General features: G+C 36.0%; 1 protein-coding gene across 1 annotated transcript in view; it reads left to right on the plus strand.

Moving 5' to 3' along the window:
• col28a2a (collagen, type XXVIII, alpha 2a) overlaps nt 1-20,773 on the plus strand; it is a 39,961-nt gene extending 19,188 nt beyond the window's left edge. The window contains exons 13-36 of the mRNA XM_081368619.1: nt 855-923; nt 1,331-1,399; nt 3,457-3,525; nt 3,855-3,923; nt 5,219-5,287; nt 5,394-5,462; nt 6,093-6,164; nt 7,366-7,434; nt 7,594-7,665; nt 8,022-8,090; nt 8,244-8,312; nt 8,671-8,739; nt 9,467-9,535; nt 10,321-10,389; nt 10,558-10,626; nt 11,419-11,487; nt 12,691-12,771; nt 12,885-12,920; nt 13,656-13,692; nt 13,778-14,335; nt 15,616-15,872; nt 15,968-16,169; nt 17,342-17,533; nt 18,688-20,773. Of these exons, the coding sequence (XP_081224745.1) occupies nt 855-923; nt 1,331-1,399; nt 3,457-3,525; nt 3,855-3,923; nt 5,219-5,287; nt 5,394-5,462; nt 6,093-6,164; nt 7,366-7,434; nt 7,594-7,665; nt 8,022-8,090; nt 8,244-8,312; nt 8,671-8,739; nt 9,467-9,535; nt 10,321-10,389; nt 10,558-10,626; nt 11,419-11,487; nt 12,691-12,771; nt 12,885-12,920; nt 13,656-13,692; nt 13,778-14,335; nt 15,616-15,872; nt 15,968-16,169; nt 17,342-17,533; nt 18,688-18,695 (2,481 nt within the window). The 3' untranslated portion in view covers nt 18,696-20,773. The remainder of the gene's footprint in view (nt 1-854; nt 924-1,330; nt 1,400-3,456; nt 3,526-3,854; nt 3,924-5,218; nt 5,288-5,393; nt 5,463-6,092; nt 6,165-7,365; nt 7,435-7,593; nt 7,666-8,021; nt 8,091-8,243; nt 8,313-8,670; nt 8,740-9,466; nt 9,536-10,320; nt 10,390-10,557; nt 10,627-11,418; nt 11,488-12,690; nt 12,772-12,884; nt 12,921-13,655; nt 13,693-13,777; nt 14,336-15,615; nt 15,873-15,967; nt 16,170-17,341; nt 17,534-18,687) is intronic.
• Nucleotides 20,774-20,862: the final 89 nt, after the last annotated feature.

The raw sequence follows: 20,862 nt of genomic DNA on the forward strand, positions 1-20,862 counted from the left end.
AAGGCCGGTCTATCAAATATTATATGATTTATTTATATGGTTTTGTCTAAAGGTTCCTTAAACTGTTCCATAAAAAAGATTTTCTGACAATTCATATCCATATTTTTTATCTTGTCATAGATAGTAATGGTTGTGGTGATTCTCATATATGCAGTCATATTTTATATTTCTTAGGCCGGTGACACACTGGATGCGTGGCGTGAGCGTGGCGTTTCTGTTGCGTGTCAGCTGCGTGGCGGCTGCATCGCGTTTTCCATGTCTTTGCACACCAGAAGCGTGTCTGACGCGGCGCTGCTGCTGCTAGGTGACATATTGGTGACATGGGGAGAGAGTTGTGGAAGGCCTATACTTCATGTTAAACATAAATATATAGCAGCAAAGACAACGTCGGCAGTGTTGACGGCAATATAGACTATAGAATATTTCGTTCTGTATTGACAGGTGCAGTATTTGAAAATCGATAATATTTTTTTAAATTGCATTTATATTTGCATTTATGTCAAACCCTAGACACTTTCAAACATCAAAATGACATTTATTAATATGTATTCGTGTCAAAATGTCATATAAACATCTTTTCCTATTCAATTTTGCCTGGAAACGCTTCCAAGACGCTTGCGTGTCGCGTGAAAAATAGGCGTCGGTTCTATTTCTAGCAAGCACGCGTTTTCCGCGCGGCTCGAGCCGCGCCTGAGACGCGCGTGTCACGCACGCAGTGTGCAAGCTCTAACCTGTTAACATGGGAGCCGAAATAAAAACGGACACGCCACGCAGCTGAGACGCTCACGCCACGCATCCAGTGTGTCACCGGCCTTACTCTTTCTCCTGAATTGTTCCCTTTGATCCGTCTGCAGGGAGATATGGGATTTCAGGGGAGATCAGGTCCTCCGGGTCCACCAGGCATCGGCGAGCCAGGTCTGCCTGTAAGTATACAAGCAGAAGGTCAGAAATATTCAGTTTATTAATCAGCCCACACTGAATTCACAGCCAGAGGTTTGTACAGAATCTAAATGCACATCATGCACAAAGATCTACACATGCCCCTGTCCCTTGCATGCTAAATTATTCAATATTTTGGCTAGTTTAATAAGAATGTAGCCCTCTCAGCTCCATTTAACACATTTATTTAAAATCATTTAACAGATTTTCCCCACAAAATCAGCGCAGCAAATGCAGCACACTCTGTTTAGGACTGCAACTCAGCATGCAAAAACCACTATAAGATACAAGAATCAATTCTTTACTTAGGCTTATTATAATTGTGATTAGATTATGTTCTCGCATTGTGGTGCTATATGACATTTTTCTTCACATTTCTTCATCAAATCAGGGGCCTCAAGGGCCGCAGGGGGTTCAGGGTGAGAAAGGACCACAAGGAGAGGGTTTTCCAGGTCCAAAGGTAAGGTTCTCACTAATGTCACTCTCTGCTCTTTAATCTAGCTGGAGATCTGTAGCAGCCAAAGGCAATCTGAGAAGATCTAAGTAAACAAATTCAAGACTGTCATTTATTTTTAAATACACCTCATTAGAGGCTCAGAGTCCCCTGGTAAATCCTCATCTCAAAACCCAAAGCTATTAATTAATGTATGTTCACAGGTAAATTAGCAGAGCATTACCAGCCGGAGGACACGAGGCTCCATTTCCTTGAACTCTATTAAGCCTCTTTGTAATCTATCTAATGTTAGCATCTAATGAGATCTACATCAAAGCCAGAACTGCATATAAAATGTAACCATAAATGAAAAATATAGCAGAGAAACTTGATTCACGTCAGAGACCTACTGTATTTCTGAACCTCAGCACTTTGAAAACCTGCATACAGTAGCTAAACTAAATTATATCATTACTTTATGATGATATTCAGTATGCAATACATCATGATGATGCAAACAAATTCAGTTTTGAACCGATTCATTTATACATTTTGAACTGATTCACAACTTACCAGATCTAAGACCATTTTTGCTTCATAAGTTCATTATTAAAGTCCCCATGAAATGAAAATGGAAGTTTTTTGCCTTTTAGTATGAATGTTAGGCTTGCTGTTATCTATAAGCTAGTGTGCTCCAAAACAATGACAAAATTCACATTTAGAAGAAATAAGCATTCAAAACGTACAGTCTGCCAATATGGATCAATGATTTTGATGAAATCATCACTCTGCACTTCAGCTTCTCATCAGATTTTCTGTCCAATCAAATGCTCTCTAGAATCTAAAGCGTCCCGTCGCCTTGCATTATAAATAGACGCTGAAGCTGCGGCTGAAATCAGTCACTTGTTCACACATTTACTATTGTTTACATGGTGAATGACACATAGTGTGCACTATATAGGGGATAGGGAACGATTCAGACCACGACAACGTTTCGCTTTCCATTGGGGCGAAGGAACACACAGTCTGCTCCTGTTCTGCACAGAATGCTATATTTTAAAGTGATATGGAGGAATGGAGGAGGAACGTTAGAGATTTGGTGGAAACTTCGGCGGCTTTAGTAGGATGTATTTCCTACTAAAAACAGGAAGTTGGGGCGGGACATATTAGATGGCTCGTCAATTTCTTTAAATAGCCAATAGGCTTTAGTTTACCTCACAGCCATGAGCAACGATTTAAATATAGCTAAAATATAAATTAAGCTGAAATTTAAATATAGCTGAAATCAAATAAATTATAAATGTTATAAGAAAAGCGTAAACTTAAAAAGCTTAAACAAAAATATTAAATGTTGACATAGCTACTAACTGAAATAAATAAGTTTAAATAAGAAGTACTAAAATTATTAAAACTAAAAAAATTAAGAAAAGCTAAATAGAAATAATTTTTAAAAACTAATAAAGCCAATGACAAATAAATAAATAAAATAAATTATTAAAACTTTAATTAAATTATTAAAATACTAAAAGATATTAAAATTTTTTTTTTTTTTAAATAAAAGCTAATTTAAAATATTAACAAATACTACAATATTATATAAATTATACCAAAATAATACTGGAATTCATCAGTGGTGAAGGTTTTATTTTGATTACTGTTGAGCAGTGTTTATTATATTACATTTATGCATTTGGCAGATGCTTTTATCCAAAGCGACTTACATTGCATTTCAAGTACACATTTAAAATTCTTATCAGTTCTTGCTTTCCCAGGGAATCGAGCCCATGACCTTGGCGTTGCAAGCGCCAACACTCTACTGTTTGAGCTATAGGAAAGCTGTACCAAGATCAAATCCTGGATCAACTCTAATTGAATCCTTATTAGTTCAACCAACCATCAGACAAATTGAGCCACTTTGAAAGAACAATTTCCCTCATTTAGGGATTGTATCAATATCAGTCGTAAATCCTAGAGTGAACGTTTTCTGTTGACAAAGAAGCAATACGAGCAGTGCAGTAAATGCATCTGAATGGGAGGTTGGCATTTCAGAGACACTGGTCTGACACTGCTCTTTTGTTTGACAGGGGGACCGGGGTCTGGAGGGGCCGAAGGGACCAAGAGGACAGCCGGGCCCGGGAATCAAAGGCGATAAGGTGGGCTGTAAATATATCAGCCCATGAATGGGCTTCACACAACCACACCATTTGTCTCACACAAAAGGCTTAGTGAAGTATGTAAAGTGGCCATACATTCCCACTTAAATGCTGGGGACTGATTGGACCGTGATAGAGGGCGAGAAAGGGTAGATAGGAGGGTACAGCTCAAATCACTGTGGGAAAAAATGAGTCCTGCTCACCTACTGAGTATCATGAAACACCAGTCAATGCTCAGAATATACAGGTTATTATTCTCTTATTATAAGTTCATTTTCAGGATATTTAGAGCTGTTTTATTTAGTGCCATCCATCCTCTTTGTCCTCAGGGTGAGCTGGGGTCTCCAGGTTTGCCAGGACCAATTGGACTCCCAGGCCTGGGCATTCAGGGTGAAAAGGTGATACAATGCATCCTTCCTTGACTTTTATAGGGTTCAAAGAAATAAGAAAATGTACATGAATTGACATTAATTATTTTATAGCATATAATGTTGTCCTTATCAGTTAAACTGCACCTTGTCATCATAATAGACAGTTTATAGTCTATTCTCTTGAAGCAGGATTGGGCGCTCCTGGTCTATTATTTTGATATTTAAATGGTTAAACATACAAGCCTAAACTCAGTGTGCCATTTTGATGTATTTGAAAGTAATTCACTAATTCACTAATTAATACTAATTTCAGTTAATCAAGGAATGCTTAATGCATTAAATAATAATAGTAGAGGCCAAAAAGTGATGTCCGGCTAGGAAAATGTACATCTTCAATCTTTATTCAAATATTATTACAAATTTGTTACATTTTTTTTTTTGGAGTCAATTGTTTGATTTGTGAAAATGAATCAATGAATCATGCCAAATTGTGCGGACATCAAACAAGAGAGAACCAACTAAATATTAATAACCGATTATGTGGTAGTCAAGGTATGCTTTTTCCTGTGAGGAAAAAAAAGTTTTTGTTTTTCTATGCATTTTTTTTTTTTTTGGCATTGTAAAATAAAACCTGTAGCTGTGGTTAACCTTTTTTACCAATAATATTTTCCTCAAATTTTGATTTGTAGAGTCATTAAAACAATGAATCCTTCTGGGCATCACTTATGGCCACTACTGTATATATACTGTATATATAATATATATACAGTACCAGTCAAAAGTTTGGAAACATTACTATTTTTAATGTTTTTGAAAGAAGTCTCTAATGCTCATCAAGCCTGCAGTTTAAAAAAAAAAAAAAAAAAAAAAAAAGTCATATTATGAAATATTATTACAATTTAAAATAATGGTTCTCTTTTTTAATATATTTTAATATTTTAAAATGTAATTTATTTTTGTGATGCAAAGCTGAATTTTCATCAGCAAGTACTCCAGTCTTTGGTGTCTTAAGATCCTTCAGAAATCATTCTAATATGCTGATTTATGATCATTGTTGGAAACAGTTGTGCTGCTTAATATTATTTTTTATAACCTGAGATACTTCTTTAAAAAACATTATAAAAAAAGTAATGTTTCCAAACTTTTGACTGGTACTGTATATATATATATATATATCCCCCTCACCCAAAAATCCCATTTTCTTATTACTTAAACCATAAAAATGTGTTTTTTAAATGCAAAAGGAAATTATTATTTCTAGCGCAATTATTATTAGCGATCTTAAATGTTAGGTTTTCTAATGTAATATTTCTCAATCTCAGGGTGTTGAGGGTCCGAGAGGGCCTCCGGGAGGAAGAGGAACACCAGGAGAGGGCTTCCCTGGTCCCAAGGTTGGTACTGCTAAAGATTGAAGAGAATAACGTAATTCATGGCAAACTGTAAAAGGAAGTGTCAAATTTGTTCTCAATCTGTTGACTATATTTTCCATTTTTCTAGGGAGAACAAGGTTTACCAGGAGAGATGGGGGCGCCGGGAGAGAGAGGGCAGGGCGAATCCGGACCAAAGGTTTGTATTCTTAATAAGCTCAACAAAGGAATGGGCCATTCAGGATGGAAGCTAATTTAAGACCATGATGAGGAATTTAGGTGATACCAGGGATGACCCCGAAGCCTAATTCAGAATTCGGAAAGGCACAGAAATTGAATAACGCATTCTATGGAGTCCCTAAAGGGACATGGTTAGGCTTGCTGTGCTTGTCGGTAACATTACATCAGATTTCACTTATCACGTAAAGACAGTAAGGAGAGATGATGGTCAGAGGATTTGTTGCGCAACAGATCCTGAACATCATTGTCAAATATCTCATCTTGTAAAGTGTGTGGTCAGTAGCCGCTCCCTACACAGAGTATGTGTGATCGTGAACTGGAAAGCGAAAGTGAAAAGCGAGCGTCCATTCAAAAGCGATTTCAAAACCTGCATATTGATAGCAGCTCCATGATGTCTGCAAATTATATACAATATAATTACCCAACTATGTAATTGTGAGAATGCAAAAGCATTGAAATACATGTTTTCTTGCCATCTCATATCTCATGTCACTTTAGGGGCTCCATACATAGTGTGCATCATTTCCTTTTTGAACATAGTATTTGGTTTTGGACACATCCTTACTAAGCACTGATATTATTTCTTCAGGGTGAGCCTGGTTCATCTGGCCTGGCCGGGGTACCTGGACTTCCCGGGGAGGACGGTGCTCCAGGACAAAAGGTAACTCAACTTTCTGACGTCTGGACTGCTCTGAGGTCATCTAACATCTAATATTCTCTTGGATGTTAGATTTGTCTTGGAGAAAACAAGTTAATGAATTAGTGAACAGGATATTAAATGCATTACAAAACCTAATGGGGAAGACATTATGGGCCAGATTTATAAGCATCTTGCACCAGCGCAAACTCTCTTTAGGTGTTAAAAAACGACTGTCCGGATTTCCTAAAGACAAAATCAGCACTGAAAAGGCATGGACAGGTTTATTTTTTGCATATTCCTTATTGCATATACATTTGTAGGAGTTTCCCTTTCAGATGCAACATTTATGGGAGGAGAGTATTTAAATAAATCATGCAAGGTGATTTACTAAGGTTTGCGCTCGTCAATTTACTGGTGTTTACAGCCCACTAAACATTATATACAGCCTCTGTGGTGAAAATCAAGTTTTTAATGTTGTTTATATGTCTATGTGGTGTTTTTAATATGCTTTAAGACAAACCATGTGCAAATTCATAAGTCAACACCATTGCTGAGGTTTTTCTCTTTAAAACTGAAGTGAAAAAAAGACGTGCGGGCGAGTTTAACTATCATGAACTATGACCGCTCTAAAGCAGTGGAGTCTCAAGAGAAGTCAGGCTATCCCTATATTTTAACATTAGCAAACACCACAGCTGTTTGATAACATAGTCAAGCAAAAGGCTAATCATATTAATCACGTTAAGGGCTGATGTTGTAAAGAGCGATACCATTGTGTTTACCTCAGTAAGTTGACCGAGTGGATCTCTGAGCTGGTGTGAGCGAGTGGAGGCGGAGCTAATTAGCATATTCATGAATCCGTGTATAATAAATGAAGCAAGGGTGTAGAGTTACATTCAAGCTATTTTAAAGCATGCAGAACATTTTATCACAGGAAAAAAACTTTAAATGTGTCATTTTGGTGATCAAAGATGAGTTAAAAGGGACACAGTTATTGACAACAGGGGGATTTTAAACATGACGCTAATTTGCTCTGCTCTTGGTAGATTACGATGGTCATTATGGAAATGATCCGGCTGAGTCTGTGTTCTTTTATTCGTCAGTAGATCATGTGCAGAAATTTACACTCCCATCAGCGCTTTTTGGGAATTGCTCTCTCATGCTAATTTGCCCTGTTTAGTAAATCTGGATCTATATTCCTTCCATTGTGTTTCACTTCAATAAGGGTGAGCCTGGGGCATCAGGTTTGAGGGGACCTGAAGGGGCTCCTGGAATTGGCACTCAAGGAGAGAAGGTACTTTATTCATTAATCTTTTTAATATTCAATATGTGCCAGAGTTTCTTTCTATATGAGCGTCTTGTGATTGTCATGTGGTGGATGTCAAAAAAGTATCATATGTCATTATAACCTACAGTATGAGCTGATTGATGTTCTATGTATTAATCTTAATAGGGAGATCAGGGCCAACGGGGCATTCGAGGGTTGCCAGGTTCTCCTGGCATAAGTGGCCCCTCAGGAGCAAAGGTGAGAATATCAACAACAAAAATAGAGTGCAACTTTGGTTCTGGAAGTAGTTTCTTTTGAACGGTAGTATACGTTTATTGTAAAATATTTAAAAGTTGTTTTTTTTTTTTTTTTGTGCAAATTCAAGAGTGTAGGGAGAAAAATCTGTTTCCAAAACCTTATTGTTGTGCTCTATAGGGAATAACTAAAGGAACTAAATATGAATATGAAATGTGAGGAAAACTGAATGTTTTTTTTAGCTCCAAGCTTACAAAACCAATCATTGTTTGAAGTAACAGTGCAATACAATGCTTGTGGTTTTTCACAGTTTTAGAGGTAATGCAGTTACATCATAGAAACATTATACTGCTTTTCAGGGAGAGCCAGGCACACCAGGAAGACTGGGCATGCCGGGACTTCCTGGACGATCTGTTGCAGGATCAAAGGTAACAAAGCCAAGCTACTACAACTGAGCTCCTCCTTACAGGCCCACTGCCAGCACAATGAATCAGAACGTTTCTATTTCACATTCATCATTGCCAACTTAGCAATAAAAGAGAGTTAAGTAATGCGATGACCTCATCTCCTCGTGCCTACAGGGTGATTTGGGTCCCACGGGTCCTCCCGGACCGATTGGAGAGACTGGTTACGGCTTGCCTGGTCCAAAGGTGCGACTTTTTAATCTGTAGAACAGTGAAGAAATTGAGCAAAAGGAATGAGATATAAGTGAAACGTTCGGAATAATGCATTTATTTGACCAAAAATACAGTAAAAACAGTAATATTGTGAAATATTACAATTTAAAATCACTGTTTCAGCATCATTACTCCAGTGTCACATGATCCTTCAGAAATCACTCTAATAGACTGATCTGTTGCTCAGTTATAATCAATTTAAATTGTAATAATAATTCACAACATTACTGTATTTTTGATCAAATAAATGCAGCCTTGGTGAACATAAGAGTCTTCTTATAGATAAATACATATTCATTTATATATATATATCCTCCCTTATCACATTTAGGGTGATCGAGGTAACCCAGGCCCTCCCGGACCACTTGGGCCTAAAGGTGAAGGATTCCCTGGTCCAGTGGTAAGCAGTTTTTACATGCTTATTTAAAGCATCACTGCATGCTCATTAGGGGTGTGACGATACACACGGCTCACGAGACGAGACTATACACGATGTTGAGTTCACGAGAAGACAATATTTAAACACTATTTTTAAGTAATCTTCAATGACAAAATATGTGACTGAAAGTCACAAAATACAAAACAAAGCAGGTGCATTTTGAAATGTTTTAACTTATCTAGGGCTGTCACTAACGACAATCAAGTATTCTGTCGATTATTTGGATTGAGTAATCGGATGATATTTTTGTGGTAATAAAAATAGTAAACAATAGCCTTAAAAATATTTAAAATACATACTGTATATAATAACAATGAGGCAATGACAATTGGTTCAAATAAAGTATCAAAAGCAAGTAATCATATGGTTTTATTGAACAACACTGTTAAAATACAATTGCCTGCAATGACCTGGTGATTGCTGCTGTTACACTTCACAGCATGATCAAATCCTTGTTTAATATTGCCCAAACAAGCAAGCACTGTAAAAGGTTTTGCCACAAACTCAACTCTTTACTGATATCGCGAGACAGCTTTCACCTCGACGAGAAATATCGTCACATTCTAATATCACGAGATCTTGTGACCTAAAGCTTATACATCACTCAAAAGACATATTTCTTAAGTCATTTTTATCATAGTTCCCTTACAAAGGTTTGTATATGAGCATGTGTGTTTACCTTCCACAGGGTCTGCCTGGTTTTCCAGGCCCATCAGGTGAGCCCGGCCCCGAGGGCATCGGTGTTCCTGGACCAAAGGTGAAGTTACCACTTGAACCTGGCACAGCATGTGTTAATGATGATGCATTTCTGACTTTGAGTGTGTTCGGACACTTAAACTTTATTAATTATGACTTGATTAATAACACAATGACAAGAATGGAAAGAAGGAGCTAAAGTTAGTCATTTGTCAATGAGGGATTCATTTTGTTATTTTTTTTTACCATCCTTTGAAATGCTGATATTATCAAAACTGACATTTCTATAAATGTATCAATCATGATGGGATGTTTTAGAGTTTATAGCACAACACATTACAGAATACATCAAACCCATTGATAATACTTACTGACATTTGGTTTCACTTAATGATATCACTTCCTGGAGGATGATGTCATGAAAGAAGTGGCATTTGCTAATTATGGAATTGACTAGACTATCAGGATGCAATGTGATACTGAAGACAGAAAACGCCAAATAAAAACTGTAAACTATAAATTAAATCAATATTCCAAAAAAAAAAAATGTTTAAAAAATATTCATTCATTAGAAAAAGGACAAAGTTTATCATTGGTTTGAGTATAGATGTTAATGGAATTTTTTTGTCGTTGCCATGTCTAACTTATAAAAAGTAGTTAAAATATTTAAAAGTCATATTTGACTTGATTGTGTTATTGTGATAAAAGAAAGCAAACTAATGATTGTGTGGCAATTAATACAGAAATATTGAGTTCAATATATTAAGATGGGAACATGAAAATGTGCTGCATAGTAGGAATGAATTTAAATGGTATAGTTTTGGTGAAACTTGACTTTCTCTTCAGGGAGATGTTGGGTTCAGGGGTTTGCCTGGTTTGCCAGGACCACCTGGTGAAGGACTGCAGGGACAGCCGGTAAGATTGATATTCATTCCCAAAAATCTCCCTGACTACAGTAATGAACCTGTGATGCTGCACGGCCTGAACAAGCATGCATTGGGAGTCTGTCTGTGTTGCTGTGGAGATTGATGAAGACAAGCTGTCTGTTCTGCCCTTATTGATTCTGCTTTATTGCTGTTTCAGGGCAACATGGGAAGACCAGGTCCTCCAGGGCCACAAGGACCCCCAGGGGAAGGTATTCAGGGACCCAAAGTAGGTTAATTTAATACAGCTAAAATAATTATACATTGATATTTTTCAGCAGTCGTTTTCAACCAAACAATCCAAATTATACATTACCAGTCAAAAGTTTGGAATAATCAAGATTTTCTAATGTTTTTATACTCACCAAGGCTGCATTTGTTAAAAAAAATATTTTCATCATCATTACTCCAGTCTTCAGTGTCACATGATCCTTCAGAAATCATTCTAATATGCTGCTTTGCTGCTCAAAAAACATTTCTGATTGTTATCAATGTTGAAAACTTTAAATTTATCTGAGGATAGAAGCAGCAAAAAACTGTTTTCAACATTGCTAATAATAAGAACCATTATTAAAAATAATAATTGATGATAACTGAGCAGCAAATCATCATATTAGAATGATTTCTCAAGGATCATGTGACACTGAACACTGGAGTAATGATGCTAAAAATTCAGCTTAACCATCTCAGGAATAAATATGTATATATTTATTCTTATAAATATACAATAATATTCCACAATATTAAATACAGCCAAATAAATACAGCCTTGATGAGCATAAGAGACAAAAACATAACAAATCTCAATTATTCCTAATTTTGACTGGTAGTGTACTTTTAAAAAAATCAAGACACTTTTTAAACTAAATTAAAAAAAGATATAATTGTCATGATGTCATTTTAAATCAGCAGCAAAATCATGAATATGCAATATTGCCCACCTCTACTGGAAAGTAATGGCATTGTGTCCAAGTCATGATAACCTGGTTTAAAAAATAAAATCGTTTGTTGAATCCATCAGGGTGATCACGGGGGTCCTGGAGTGACGGGACCGAGGGGCCCATCAGGAGAAGGACTTCCAGGCTCCAAGGTGAGACTAACTTAAGAAGACGGGGGAGTCATAAAGATGTTACATTAGTGTGTGTTCACACTTGTAGTTCAGTTCACTAGGGTTCATTTAGTCCTGGTCCACTTAGCGTTCACACTGGCATTTTAACACCAGAACTAAAGGCATAGGGATGTGTTCATAACCTGATTGGTCGGCTTTTATCACGTATATCTCATGACAGAACTTACTGAACATCCAAACTACTGTATACTGTGTTCTGGGATAAATGTGCTCGTTGTATGTGTGTAGCCGAAATATGATGGTATTTTGACCAGCTGAGAACTCGTGAAGAGCGTATGAAATGTGTAAAGGAGTCAAAACAGCGTCAGGAATCCCTCCATCACACACACAAACCAAGATCTGCCGTGAGGAGACGCGGTTCTGATGCCTGTGATGGGCAACATCATGACTATGAAGAGGAATAACAGCATTCTGTCCTTTTTAGGGTCGCATCGTGACATGTCCTGTTTTTGGTTCGTTTACATGTCTTTGCCTCATGTTGCGTTCATATTTCAGTTTGTTTGGAAGCGGAGCGAGACCCATCTTTTCAGGGGTCTCGGTCCACTTGTTTGGTGCGCACCAGGGTTCAGATGGCAGCGTTCACATTATTCAAATGAACAATCGCACTAACAGAGCAATCGCTCAAGTGTTCGTTTTAATCCAACCAAACATGCCAAGTGTGAACGCACTCTTAAGCCCTATTTGCATGGGATTAGTATTATCTGGGGACCTCGTGTGATTTACCGAAAGATGGATAAAAAAGCGCACAGGAAACAAAAACCTTGAAAAAATTATAAACGACCCCGCCAAATCACAGAGACGCCGATTCGCACGGGACTAATATTATCACAGGACCTCGGTGTTCGGCGAAATATGGTAGGTCATTTGCGGGGGAATTTTTACTTTACAAATTACAGACATGGCCGATTCACACGGGATTAAGATCACAGACAACCTCCGCAATTATTACAAATGATTAGAGGTCACCAGGTAATTCTTATCCCGTGCGAATAGGCTTTAAAGGCACAGCCGTATAAAAGCAACCTGCTTAGTTCAGGTCTAAATGAAAAAAAGGGACAGAAAGATTGTTTGATGAAAAATAGACTATTTTAAGTGTACCTCACTTAAAAATCACTGATATCAATGATATGACCCCATTCATCTGTATGTCTCTCTGTCCTGCAGGGTGATCGTGGTTTTCCTGGGGAAAGGGGCTTTAAAGGAGCCAAAGGTGACTTTGGTGACCCAGGGACTCCAGGACTAGCTGTGAGTTCATTTAGTCACTATAAACCATCGTTTGTGCAAAGAGCAGACAGTGTAAATACTAAATCACACTGTACATTAGTGTGTTTAATGAGTGTTTAAATCTCCTCCAATAGGGAAGACCAGGATTAAAGGGCGAACAAGGACTCACGGTAAGATCAAATAGATTCGCATCTTTTCAATTGTAGATTCATTTTAGTAGATGTTAAATTTAGGAATGCAATGATACCATATGCATTGTAAATATTAGCAAATTCAGTCATTTTTAATGATTTTTCAGAGAGAAGACATAATCATGCTTATTAAAGTGTTAATTTGAGGAAAACTGCAACAATTTGCTTTATAATTATTAGCAAATTCAGTCATTTTCAATGCTTTTCAGAGTTATTTTTAGGGAAACTATGCAACATATGCATTGTGAATATACTGTAAGTAACTATAATATTATCATATATAAGTAAACTAAGTTTTTAGAGGGAAGACATAATTAAGCTTGAGTTAATTTTTGGAAAACTATGCAACCATATGCATTGTAAATATTAGCAAATACAGTCATTTTTCAATTATTTTTTCATAGAGAAGGCATAATCCAGCTGATTAACAAGTTCATTTTAGGGAAAACTATGCAACAATATGCATTGTAAATATTAGAAAAGTTAATAATTTTTAATGATTCTTCAGAGAAGACATAATCAAGCTTGTTAAATAGGTAATACAGTATTAGAAAAACTGCAACCATATGCACTCTAAATATTAGTAAATTCAGTCATTTTCAATGTTTTTTTAGAGGGAAGACATAATTAAGCTTGAGTTAATGTTTGGAAGACAATGCAACCATATGCATTGTAAATATTAGCAAATTCAGTCATTTTTTAATGATTTTTCAGAGAGAAGACATAATCAAGCTGATCAAGGAGATTTGTGGTGAGTTTTAGGTTTTAAAAATGGCAAATCAAATGATTTAATAATGAAATAACAGGTGCGTCATGATATAACTGTATATTTCTAGGATGTGGTATCAAGTGCAAGGAAAGGCCCATGGAGCTGGTGTTTGTGATTGACAGCTCTGAGAGCGTGGGCCCGGAAAACTTTGAGATCATCAAGGACTTTGTCACAGCCTTGGTGGACCGTGTCACAGTGGGCCGTAACGCCACGAGAATTGGTCTCATTATTTACAGTTTGGAAGTCCATCTGGAGTTTAACCTGGCAAGGTATATGACAAAACAGGACGTCAAGAAGGCGATCAGGAACATGCCCTACATGGGAGAGGGCACCTACACTGGCACTGCCATCCGCAAAGCCACACAAGAGGCCTTTTACAGCGCCAGGAACGGTGTCAGGAAAGTAGCCATCGTCATTACGGATGGACAAACGGATAAAAGGGAATCCGTTAAGCTGGATATTGCGGTACGTGAGGCTCAAGTGGCGAATATTGAGATGTATGCTCTGGGTATCGTGAACACCTCTGACCCCACACAAGCAGAGTTCCTGAGGGAGCTCAACCTCATTGCCTCTGACCCTGACAGTGAACACATGTTCCTCATCGATGACTACAACACGCTGCCAGGTGAGCATGAAGAAATATAGCCTATATGCACAGAGAAATGATTAGCTTATGTGTTTTTAACTACATATTGGCTTGGGAGATATAACTTTAAAAAAGCATATTTTATAATATATAATAATAAAAAATTAATTGTATTAAATGTAATAAAACAAATACATATATTTTGTTTACAAAGATTGTTAGAAATGCATTTGTACATACATATGCATTTTTAACTGCATGCATATTGGCCTGGGTGATATAACTAAAATATATATTTAATAATATAAAAAATAGACAATAAATTGTATTAAATGTAATAATAAAACAAATAAATATATTTTGTAATCAATGATTGTTATAAAACATACATTTTGACATATATAATAGTCAATAGGCTGAAAAATATAATAAAATGATTATTTAAAATATAAAATAACAAAGAATAAAATGTAATTAAATATAATTTTTATATATTTCTTGTCATAAAACAAATGATGGCAATATTGAATCTTGTCAACAGGCTGAATTATAATGCGATAATGAAATATGAAATAAACATTTTTATACAATGATTGTTATAAAACATAAATATTGACATGTAATAGTCAATAGGCTGAAAATATAATAGAAATTACATTTTAAAATATAAAATTGTATTAAATATAATATTTAAGATAATTTTATACAATATTTTTATAAAACATTGACGAAGTTGAATATCGTCAATTATATTTTATAAAACAAAATAATAAATGATAAAATTGTATTAAATATATGTTTTTATAGCAGCCACTGTCACCAATTATACTGAAAATGTGTAATGCAAGAATTAAAATACAGCAAAAATCTAGTTAAAATAATCAAGGCATGTTTTCTCATTTTATATATTTAACTATTTTTATGCACATGCACCAATTTAACAGTAGAGTACATATAAAAATGAATAAATGAAAAACATGAGTGGCGTTCTGAGTGGTGCAAACATTTGTAAAGTTCTGAATCGATTCATTGAAATGGAAATTTTGAACTGATTCCCTAAAATGAATTAATCTTACCAATTTTAACTATTTTATTTCCAGATTTTTAAATCAGAGACACTATTTAAACATCCCTAAACAAGTCTTAACTCATGTTTAGTTTAATGATACGTGTTTAAGATCGCAATATTCATGATGTTGCTTCATTTTGTATCAGCAAGTCATCATGAAGAGTCCTAAATGCAAAACTAAAGGTCGTCATTTCAACAGTTTCAAGCTCAAGCGAACCGCATCTTGCTCTGTGTTCGTGTCTTTACGCAGCTCTGGAGTCTAAGCTGGTTAGCCAGTTCTGTGAGGATGAGAACGGGGCCCTCTTCTTCAACAAGATTACCAACGGCTTGAACGGAAACAACGGCTATGTCTACAACAACGGCCAAAAAGACCTTTACTCAAACGGGAACAGTGTTTATGGGAACAGATTTCAGGAGTCAGTGGACAGATCGGCGGTGACGGGTCACACCAGAGGCAGAGAACACAGCATACCTCTTCCCATCAACCCCGGCCCTCTCAAAGCACAGGTCAGCTCACATAAACTAACTTACTGTGAATTTCATTTATGCAAAGTGATTTGAAGCGGGGCGCTGTCTGAGTGTGTGTTGTGGCTGCTGTGCAGGGGGAGAATGACTATGACGCAGAGGATCATGACACAAAGACACGAACTCAAAGTGGAGGCACCATTGCTGTTGTCAATAAGACCGTCCAACCTGTACAGCAAGGAACCTCTTCGTCATCATCAGTATCAGTATCTTCATCAGTGTCGACACATTCTACCTCAGTGAATGTGAACGCAAAGCCTCGTCCTGTAGTGATAAAAGGTAATAAGGAAACACAATGCACTCCACACCAACATTCTCCAGCTAAATGGAAAATTTGGTCATTTACTCCCATTATGCCCTTCTATAAAGTCTTAATTTATTTTTGGGGTCTTATTTTTCACACATTTTACATTATTGCACCACCTCTCTTTCCATCTGTCAGTAACACTCTGGTTTAGTTCCTGTCTCTATGAAGCCCCTCCTTCTAAAATGCACAATGTGCTCTGATTGGTTGGATGGACCGGTGTGCTGTGATTGGTCAACCGCTTCGAGCATGTTTCGCAAATGTCACGCCCCCTTACCTTAACCATGACTTTCAACCATAGACTGTAAAAAAATATGGACGTAGTGTCCGTGACGTCACCCGTAGGTTTCTGAAGACCGTTTTTGAAGCCTAAAATGGGCGTGGCCGACCGTCGCCATCTTGGCAGCATCTCCCGAATTAATTTATTTTTACAGTCAGACAATTAGCTGAGGTAACGTGACGGCTAACAGACAGCAGACAAACGGCTAATGATGACTAATGACCACAGCAGCGGGAATCCACCTGTCACTCAAAAGTGGACACCATTAATAATGCAGAAATTTAAGGCTTAATATAATTTAAACGGATGAGTTATAAAAAAATTCACCGCCCTCACAGGTGTCATAAAGGGCAGAATTAGCTATATAGACCAAAGCCTCTTTTTGCTCCAGGCTGTAAACATGTTTTTTTCTGCTGTAAAGTTGGGCATTTTAACATGGGGGAGATGCAGATTTGACTCACTTTTGCAGCCAGCCTCAAGTGGCCAGTCGATGAATTGCCGTTTAATTCACTTCCGTGTTGGTTTCAAGAGAGAGACAGGGAGGTTGCCGCTTGGTTTCAACACACTACTAACTAACTCAACCAAGCCTCGGCCCTTTTTTTGTGTATGCCTTCTATTTGTAGGTTGAATTATTTAAATGAGGAATATTGTGACGTTCGTACCCGGAAGAAAACTCAAGACTACAATGGAGGCGTTTCAGGGAGTTCAGAAACTGTGACACTGATATAGAGAATAACTCACGCTGGAGGGACTTTGTGCTTTGTAGCTTTGCTTTTTCATGCTCAAACAGCAACATTACACGCTTGATAGTGTAAAAAAGCATAATAGTGAACTGATCTTACTTTCTCCTCTTCTGCGGTTTGTCAGAATCAGCTCCCCTGGATCCTCGGTGTCTGCTCAGTATCAATCAGGGTTCCTGTAGAGACTACATCATTCGCTGGTACTACGACAAACAGGCAAACGCGTGTGCTCAGTTCTGGTATGGAGGCTGTCAGGGCAACGACAACCGTTTCCAGACAGAAGAGGAGTGCAAGAAGACGTGTGTCCTCGCCAGCACAGGTATTATTCACTCCTGCAGACAGGAATTCTGCCGCTGTTATAAAACACAAATATTAGCGTCAATAAATATTGTCAATAGGCTGATAAGTATCATACAAATTATATTTTAATAACATAAAATAATAATGAATAATAAAAATTATATTAAATGTTTTTATTATTACCATTTATATTGAAAAATATAAATAAAAAACATAAAATGTAATGCAAGAATTCAAATACAGCAAAAAATTTAGTTAAAATAATCAAGGTTTTCTATTTTTAGACATTTAACTATTTTCATGCACATGCACCAATATAATAATAAACGGAAAACATAAGTCTGAATTCTCCTAGTTAAAAGAAATCTTTAGGGAATGTTCTAGGTGTAATACAAGTTAAGCTCATTCAACAGCAGAGTTGTGATTATTATTGCAATTATTAAAATTATTATTGTTACATTTATTGAAATTAAGCCTTAAAACTTCTAATTCTGGCCAGTGTTGCTATTGTTAACTAAAACTTAATAATTTAAATTATTGTCTGTAATTGAAATAAAGCTGAAATTATATCAAATATGATTGTTAGATGAAAAAATGTAAACTTAAAAATGAGAGCTGTTGCTTTAACAATAGCCTACTAGGCTAATTTTACTAAAACTGAAAAAGCAAGTTTTATACTGTATATTTTAAAAATAAAAACTAATAAAAGAATTACACAATCACATAACAAAATTACTAAAACTTAATCTAAAATGAAAACTGAAATTCTAAATATTAAATATAAATATTATATTATGTAAAAACATACTAAAATAACATAATTTGTGGCATAATGCCAATTATGTTTTTAATGTAAATTTGAAATTATTTTTACAAAATAAATAAATACCAAAACCACAGTTACATTAACTCATGTATGGAACTGAACTGATTCTGTTCCGGAAGGTTTAAAAGCAGAAATGTGAAATTATTTTTGCTAAAGCACTGTGAATTATTTAGTAAAAACAAAAGGATAAAGTTGTCTAAAAAAAGTTGTTTAGATAAACTTTTGGCTATGCATTACAGACGCAATACTTGAGAACATTATATAACAAATACTGTGAAAAACAGAACTTTCCTTTAAAATGTGCAAACTTTACATCTGTCAGACTTTTTCTGCCTTTGTTTTTACAGCTGGCTAAACTGGATGGAGATCTACTTCGGTCATCCTACACTCAACCTCAATAGATGAACTTTATGCTGGTGATGATGATGATGATGATGATGATGATGATGATGATGTACCTCAATGACAGATGCCCACTTCGCTCACTTCTTTTTATATCATAAAAATGTTCCCCAACTTGAACTCTTTCCCGCCAGCGATTTTTATTTTTAAAAAGTTGCTAGCCAACACCATCATCTTTGATCATTTTTCAAAAAAGCTTTCATGGCCTCCAGAATATTTTGTTTGTAAGAATATCTGAACCTACAATATATTAAAAGAATGAACAGAGCCTCTTATTTGAAAACTAACAAACAAACAAAACAAAACAAAATTATTCTAGCTTTATCCGTTTTTTATCAACACTTGAATAATGAGTAAGTTTAACCAAAAAAAATAAATAAAAAATAAATAAAATTGAAGTAAAAGCTGAGAAAATCGCATTTTTGTTAAAGACTAACGTTACTTCTGGATCGGATAATCAAACATAGATCGAGTCCATCGACACTCCCAAAGCATCACAGTCCTGTACCTCTTCCTGGGTCGACATTTCATTCAGTAACATTAGGTAGTTTTCATTTATGTGCTGTTGTATGTTTGATGATCACATTAACTTTGGCTCGGCTGTTTCTGCTTTAGCTTGTTTTTGGATCCGGAGATTCTGTACTCTTTCAATACTCGCAATAGCGCCCCCTACCGTATAACAGTGAAAGCATGGATTGCCGGAAAATGTTTTGTTTTTCGTTTTTTAAGGGTTATTTCAACCAAACAATTAAAATCTCGTCATTAATTACTCGCCCTCATGTCGTTCCAGACCCGTAAGACTTTCGTTCATCTTCAGAACACAAATGATGAAATCTGAGAGATTTCTGTCCCTCCATTGACAGCATCACAGCTGACACTTTGATGCTTCAAAAAGTTCATAAAGAGATCGTTAAACTAAATCCACATGGATTGAGCGGTTAAGTCCATATTTCTGACGAGACTCGATCCATTTATATGATTAACAGATTTAATTTATTCATTTATAAACATTTATCAACTCACACATCAGTTGTGGTGGTAAACTGAAGTTCAAGCATGTCCGCGTGACTTGCGGGAACCAATGAGGTTCATTCTCGTGTTACGCATCACGTTTGAGCTTCAGCAAGAACTAATGAGGTTTGCATGTATAATTGAGCTTCTGTTTATGTTCGCTAAAGCCTAAATTAAATCTGTTCATCATATAAAGCGATCGAGTCTCTTCAGAAAATTTGGACTAAACCGCTCAACTCATATGGATTAGTTTTACAATCTCTTTATGAACTTTCTGAAGCGTCAAAGTGGTAGTTGCGTAGCTGTCAATGGAAGGACAGAAATTGATTTTGATTTAATCAAAAAGCTCTTCATTTGTGTTCTGAAGATGAACAAAAGTCTTACATGTGCCTAAAGTGAAACACGGGTGTTAGTGTGAAGCTTCCATATTCATTTATAAGCACAACAGACATTTCTTATTTGTCTTGGTATCCACTGAGAATCTGTGCACTGCTCTACATGTGACAGTTGTGACATGCAGAAATATTATTTACAACCTTCACTGGGAATTGATTGTGTATATGTATGTTTTGTTTTATTTAAAAATGATATAGGCTACAACTTGAGACTTGAGTAAAGACACAGGCAGGTTTTTAGCAGATTTAGCAGGTTGCAGAAACATCATAAATGATGTCTTGAGGGTTTTATAGGGATATTGTCATTTTGTAGAGGGTAAAAGAATATCAAGCAGTCAAGTCACTAAGTTGTATAATGTAAATGCAATTACAATTTTCAAAAACGAAAACATTTTGTATATATTATTTTTCATGTGTCACAGTGGCTTTATAGTGTTATTCAGACAAATTAGTTTTGCAATCCTGAATTTTGTATTCAAAATAATTTTATTTCTTTTTTTTTATGAACCAACCCTGTTCTAACTGTTGTCTGAAATATGTGGACATTTTGACTGTTTTATGCGAATTATATATTTTAAGGTATTCTTTTGTGGAATTCTTGAATAAAATGTTTTGTTTAATAATGATGTCTAACTTTGTGCTTGTTACTGAACATCTGTAACCAAAATAATTCACGAGTAACTATAATTTAATTTATTACCGATCATATAATAA

Source organism: Scardinius erythrophthalmus (assembly GCF_964197995.2).
Source record: "Scardinius erythrophthalmus genome assembly, chromosome: 6".
NCBI classification, from domain to species: Eukaryota; Metazoa; Chordata; class Actinopteri; order Cypriniformes; family Leuciscidae; genus Scardinius; species Scardinius erythrophthalmus.